Here is a 6961-nt window from a genome sequence, read left to right as displayed (position 1 = left end):
TATCATTAAATAGTTTGGACAGACAGCCTCAGCCCTGCAAAGTGAAGCGAAACATTAGTTATCATTAAATAGTTTGGACAGACAGCCTCAGCCCTTCAAAGTGAAGCGAAACATTGATTATCATTAAATAGTTTTCTTACTATTTTTTCACTTTATTGACCACCACCCGGACTATCCTCCTACAAAGAAATTATTATATATTTCCCTGAAGACGATGTTCTACGTGATAGATATCTGTTCTGCAAATTTGTTATGCATGCACAGATTATTGAAAAACTACCAAATCTCAAGCTAATCCTGATAGTACGACAGGGAATGTCAGTTTACATGATATTAGTTGCTGTATAGCTGTTCTGTCACTGTTGAACCTTGGCTTAACCTAATATGTTTGGCTTCAACGTTAATTTTACATCTCCAAAAACATATAACTATGTCTGCAAATCCTTTCGTACCTCTTTACCTCACTTTTTTTTTTTTTTTTTTTTTAACCTCAACCTAGCTTTTGTTGTCTCCTGGTTTTTGTACTAAGTGTACTAAGGCTCTTTATGATGAAAGTGGCTTCTTCAGAAAGACCGATACTTTGCTCATTGATGGCAGATGAAATGGTACTATGGAGGGATGTTAATTGGCCAGGTTCCAAAATTTCTGACTATAGGGGTGTTCATGAAGTTGTGTTAAATGTAAAAAGTTTTAAGAGGCAAAATTTTATAAGTTTAGGGTTGTGAGCAGCCTAATTTAAAGTCCATGTTATATGTGAAATGCAGAGGAGCTCATTACATCATCTTTTCTCCTCATCACTTGTTCCTTGTCGACTCTCTTTTTTTTTCCATTACTTTATTAGAGTTTAAAAACATCCACAACAAAAACAACAGAAACTACAAGCAACTATCTATCAAAATGACAACAGGTAAAATGGTGTAGAGGCTACCTGGTCTGTTGTCTATTTCTATTTGCAAAACTCTCAACCATGTTAAATGTCATATCATTTTAACAGTCCTATTCTTTATTCATATCACCATTTTCAAAATGAAAAAAAAGTATGAAACTTCTCTTCCACAGTGATTCCTTAACTCTAAAGACACCCCACATATATTGAACTGTGATGCACAGGTTTCTATACCAACTGCGTCTAGAGTTATAGAGTCTGGGACATCACTGCCCCGCATATATGCAGTTGGAGTGGTTGAAGGGTTAATCTTTTTTTCAAAATAAAAATATTAAAAGAGTAACTGTAACTTATTGCTACAAGTGCTGATCTTTGACATTAGTTTGAATTTATGATTTTATGTTAAATAATTCTAGGTTTATTTAAGTATAACCTTGTTAATTTGTTAAAATTAAAATTTATTTTTTATTGTTTTTTTTTTCAGAAATTCACCGACCTGGTAAAATAGTTAAGCTGGATAATGAAGACGGCTACGATGGTAATTTTAAATAATTATTATATTACGTACTTTATTATATTACTTGATATTACGTACTGTTCCTTTATTTGGTATAAATTGGCTTTGAGTACCAGAGAGAATTATCCCTCATTTTGTAAAAATCGAATTTTAATGTCAAAACATTTTATATCATGCCATCTATTGGATGTGTAAAGAATTTTATTAATTTAGTAATCAGTCAAGAGATAGAGCCAGTGTAACAGATAGTTCAATATATCTTAGATCTCAAGTTGGCAGTGCAGACGGCTTAATCCACTCCTTCACTGCTTACTGCTGTTAGTTAAGGACGGGCAATTTGATTCTTTTAACTAACCCGATGATTTAATTTGTTGTATGATTTAATATGTCTTAAAAACTTTAAAAATTTAAGTTAAAATCTATCTTCTACAATATAACACCTTGACCACAGGAACTCCCCTAGAAAAACACTTAAAACAAAATTTTTTTCTTTTCTTTTAATTTAAATAATTATTATGTGATGTATAAAATGTAAGATTTAGCCAAATAAAGTTTAAATACCTGTTTTTAACCATGAAATGAAATGACCATTGTCGTCATCCGCATATGCCACTGAAGGTATGTATGTAATCAGGTGATACATGAATTTTTTAACTGAATTCCTTTTTAAGAACTCTTGAAAAATTTTTTATATCACCACATTTTCTATAAAACAATTAAATAATCAAAAATAAATTTTTTTTTAATGAAAAAACTTTTTTATGTAAGCCTATTGAATATGGAAAAAATGTTATTGGAAGTTTGTAAAACAATAGAATACATAAGTAAATAATTGTATATACTTAAAAAAATAAATGCGATAATAAAAAAAAATTGAAGGAGTTTAAAAATCCTTAAAGGCAGCAGAACCCAGAACGATCGTAGCTGGTGCAAGCTCCAAATTGAAAGGGATGTGCTAGAGCTTTTTTCTCCATTCCCGACGCAAATTAGAAAAGTGACCTCGCTTGATGATAGCCTATCATTGTACATGCTTCTAAGCCACCACGTATCTCTTGGACTATCCTATGAAAATTTGTAATTTGTAATTCCGTATGTTAATATTACACCACAGTAAATGTAGATTATTACAATGAATGTTTGAAACACTATTTATTCCGTGTTCTAATGTTTTGTTTTTTTTTTTTATCAGGTATTCAAATCCTTGTGGACGCCGCTCTAATTTGAGAAAAATCAGTTATTGCTGATATCCTGAGTTTGATCTGTGACTTTGAAATATATTCAATATAGAATTTACAGGGAGCTGTGCAACCCCTGGTGTGATGAACAAAGTGGTGATGCCAATATAGCAATAAAATCAGCCATGGACAAGAAAAAGCAGAGGAGTTTAGATGAAAAAGAGGTGGGTTCAGAAGAAAAGATGTAATGGACGTGTAACCCTCCTGACTAGGAAGAAATTATAGCAAGATTATGTATAATATGGCTTCAGACAATCATCCCTTACAGGAGAGCTCTTCAAGCATTGAACTTGGGAACTGGTCTAGATGGTTTAGGACTTGCTTGGGCGAAGGAAAAGAACAGAAATGCTAAAAAACAATAATTTGCCCGATTCTTATATTGAGTATGACTATTCATGTATGTATGAGTATTGATTAATGTAGAATAAGGTTGCTACCAGTATCAAATAAAGTTCTTTCTATTGTATTCTTTGTTGGCTTCTCTTGGTTGAAGGAATTGAGGGATATTATCAATGTGGCTTTTGTAAAGGCAAATCTACATTGGACCAGGTGCAACAAGTGTTGGAAAAGAGGAGGGAGTGAACATCAGAATCCACCATCTATTCAGAGGTTTCAAAAGTGTCTATGATAGCTTTGAGTGGAAGGAACTCTACATTATCATAGAACAATTCGATGGATTTTGAGAATGTACCATGATACGACAGAGGATACAGAGTGGCAAGTAAGGTTCCAGCTAGAATAATCCACTTCTTTCGGGTAAGATTGTTCACTAAGGAGATGAACTATCATACTTCTTTTTACATTAACCTTTAGATACTTGTCATGAGCTCCAAAGCCAGAGGCACAATATTTGACTGAACTTTACAGCTATTTATATATCTCGATGATATTGATATGGTAGACTCATTTCATATTGTCTCTGATTCATTCCTTGCTCTGACCGAGCCTACTAGCAGAATAGGTCAAGTAACAAACAAGACAAAAGCATAAGGTATCTGGGAAATAAGCAGTTTATGGCTAGGAATTCCAAATTGGGCACTACAAATTAACTCAAAAAAGTTAACAATTTTGTATATAATAGCTGTCAGATAGATGAAAAAAATGATATCTTCAGGAAAATTAGGTCTTGTTTCGGCAAGTGTTATTATGGCTCATATAGTCATTTCTGTAGTTACCTACTTCGGAGTACAGCTCTGTTAAACCTTGTGCTCAGTCCTGAGATATGATTCTGAGACATGCTCAGTGAATAAGTCAGATGAATCGGCTTTACTAATTTATGAAAAGAAGGTCCCCTGATCAGTCTATAGTAGAATCATGTTGGACCAAGAATGGTCTGGAACCAAAAAGAACTGCAAACTGGGTTCGTTTGATTCTGAAGGTTAAAGTGGACTGAACTTATAGCCATTATGAAAGAAGAAATTCATGAGCCTAGGTGTAAGGGAAGATTTAACATGCAATGATCAATTGGAATCACCCATGATGCTTGGACACTTCTTGGAGTTAGGAATTATATGGACGCTGATATGATGCATGATGATTATATATGATGTATTGGACAGGACTACATTGTGTAGCTTGATTCAGGAAGCCTCAACTGTACAATGAGTTGTTAATCTATTGATAAATTGGTACGTAGGTATTCAAATTATTAATTTTAATTCTCTACAAATTTTTCCTTAGGCCCATAAAAGATAAAATCAAAATTACTATAAGTCTTGAATGTATGAACCAGATTATTATTATAATTTTTTTTTCTTCTAGAATTTTGACGCTTGATGTCTTTGCACCAAATTGGGCACTCTATGTGCAATAACATGTTTTATTGTAGACTAGTACCGAAAATGGCTTTAACAATTTTGATAAAACTTGTCTAAAATATTCTCCTTTAAAAAAAATTAAATCTGACCCGCTACATTCCATGAAGGGTCAAAGGGTGCTGTAATTTTTAAGGAAGTACTGTTACTAGACCAACAGTAGCGTAAGGAGGTGATGTGGTCAGAATCACACTCGACCGCCAGATTTTTACCCATTCAAGGGTGTCGACTTTATGAGGCTGGGTGGACCCCGGAGAGCTCCCAAACCCACAGGGCTGATTCAATGGCTACAGTGAAACACATAATAATTATCTGCCAGAGCCAGATTCGAATGAGCTACTGACTCCTTTCTAAATCTCCTCCTTAAAACCCTTCAACTTTTACTGTATAAAATAACGTATACAGGAAAGAGCAGGAAAAAAAAACTTTATTTGGCATAACTCAAAAATATAATGTTTATGATCAATTATTATTCTGTATTAATTATTATTATTATTGACGCGACAGACCATAGTGGTCCAAGGCCTCGCGCGATGTACGTAGGAAATATATCACGCGTCTCATGATGAAGTTTTCATAAGGTGGGTTCGTCACTCCCACGCCTATTTTTGTGAGTGTCACCCATTGGCTTATGGGCCTCACAACTACCCGGGGAGGAGGTTTTGAGTGAGTATTGCATATTTATATGCTTGAAAAAATCCCGGGTAGGACCGGGGACTCAATCTCGTAACCTTTGAGTTGGTATCTTAATGGGAATGATTTTTGTAAAATTATTTGGGAACTGGCCTTATTAATTATAATAAAAAAATATCCATATAGTTACAACATTTGAGGTAGATTAAACAATGTATTGTTGATAAAGTAATTGATAAGATTGTAATAGTGTAAATTGAATAGAATTGTAACAAGAAGTGAAATATTGGATAAAAATAGGTTAATAGACTAAGCTATATTTTTGACAAAAGCAGTCTTTATGATGTTGCTGTTATATTATAAATAGGATATCCTTCAGAATGGTCGAAATGTTGGAGTTATAAGAAAGAATAAACATACTGAGTCTATATGGATATTTTTTATTATAATTAATTAGCAAACCTGTCTCGAACAAGAAATTAAATTATATATATAAAAAAACTAACCTTTTTAAAATGGTCTTTGCACTGAAATTTAAATTGAAAGCATTAAGCAAAATGTCAGTTTCTTAACCTTAAGAGTATGTATCTATTATTTTTTAGGTTTCCAACCTGTCCAGAATTGGGAGCCTTTGGACTAGGACTATAAATAGAAAGAATTAGATTTGTTGTGATAATTTTGTGATTTGCGATTTTGACTCGTACCATTTTGAGCAATGACTGAAAGAGGGCATTATCCCATGTGACTTTCCTGCTTTCTTTAAATACTTATAGGAAACTTCATGTGTAAGTTTGATTCATACTTATTTCAGTATTCTAGATTTAGTTGTGCTAACTGTAAATGTTAGTTGAGATTTGTAATTACTGGCCAAGAGGTTTAAGATTTTCATATTTTTTTAATCTATGTAGATAATGCTACTGCAAAAAATAAAAAATAAGGATAAATTTTATTTTTTACATGGTAAAGAAAACCTAAATTTTAAAATTAAATGATCATTTAAATTTTAAAACTCATTAATTTTATATCATGTAAATATTTAGTGATTTTCTTATTTTCTCCTTTCCAAAATTTTTCTTTATTTTAAAAAATATTTTCACTATAAACCAGCATTGTTTCCCCTATCTTCAGGGTACTTCCTATTAGAACAATACGATTCTTTCTCTTTCTGGCTCTCTATGTCCAAAATCCATAATTATATTTCATCAATTTAAAAAAATATATTTTGGGAAACCACTAAATTACTCTTTGATAACTTATCTTTAATTTTAATATCTCTGTTCACAATGCGAGACATTCAAAGGCCTTTATGTCCCTTTTGCTCAAAATAATTATACCTATTGTTCTTCTATAAATATAATTCAAAGGAAAGCAAACACTGTTCATTGTGATATGTTTTTTTACTTATTAAATACTTTTAAACAAAAAATAAAAATTATAAGTTGACTTTTATTTACTGTGTAATTAACTTTTCAGTAATAGAAATATTTTAAATTGACTATTTATGTTTCTTATGTTATTTTATCAAAAAGTTATATTTATATTCCATGTATGTTTCTTGAGTTATTGAGATATTATATATGTGCTAAATTACTTTTTTATATGGTATCATTTTTACTTCTATGAATGTTTAAATTATTTTTTATCCTTTAAAATTCTTTTATGTTTCAAATTCAGTTACTTTCTATGTATGTTTTTATTTTTTTCAGTTACATTATATTTTTTATTAGTTATTTGTTGTATTAAATGCGTACTCTGATATTACATAAGGACTTTTGTCCTGTTGTCCATTGAATAATTTGGGTAAATCAAGAAATATCTATCTAATTTTTATAAATTTACTTGAAAATGAAAATTTGAACTGCTACTAACCATGAAG

At 31.6% G+C, this 6961-nt stretch overlaps 1 protein-coding gene across 7 annotated transcripts in view; it reads left to right on the top strand.

Moving 5' to 3' along the window:
- LOC106680326 (THAP domain-containing protein 1) overlaps positions 1-6961 on the top strand; it is a 13344-nt gene that overhangs the window by 5318 nt on the left and 1065 nt on the right. For 2 of the 7 annotated variants that reach the window (XM_014419937.3, XM_024363523.2), the window contains 3 exons: positions 1371-1424; positions 2593-4266; positions 5688-5870. In XM_014419937.3, coding sequence (XP_014275423.1) covers positions 1371-1424; positions 2593-2627 — 89 coding nt within the window. In that variant the 3' untranslated portion in view covers positions 2628-4266; positions 5688-5870. The remainder of the gene's footprint in view (positions 1-1370; positions 1425-2592; positions 4267-5687; positions 5871-6961) is intronic. The other 5 variants (XM_014419939.2, XM_014419938.2, XM_024363524.2 and 2 more) reach the window with 5 other exon arrangements.

Source organism: Halyomorpha halys, unplaced genomic scaffold (assembly GCF_000696795.3).
Source record: "Halyomorpha halys isolate HHAL.00 unplaced genomic scaffold, Hhal_1.1 Scaffold254.1, whole genome shotgun sequence".
Classification (NCBI taxonomy): Eukaryota; Metazoa; Arthropoda; class Insecta; order Hemiptera; family Pentatomidae; genus Halyomorpha; species Halyomorpha halys.
Note: the sequence above shows the minus strand (reverse complement) of the source record. Positions and strands in the feature narration are given on the sequence as shown.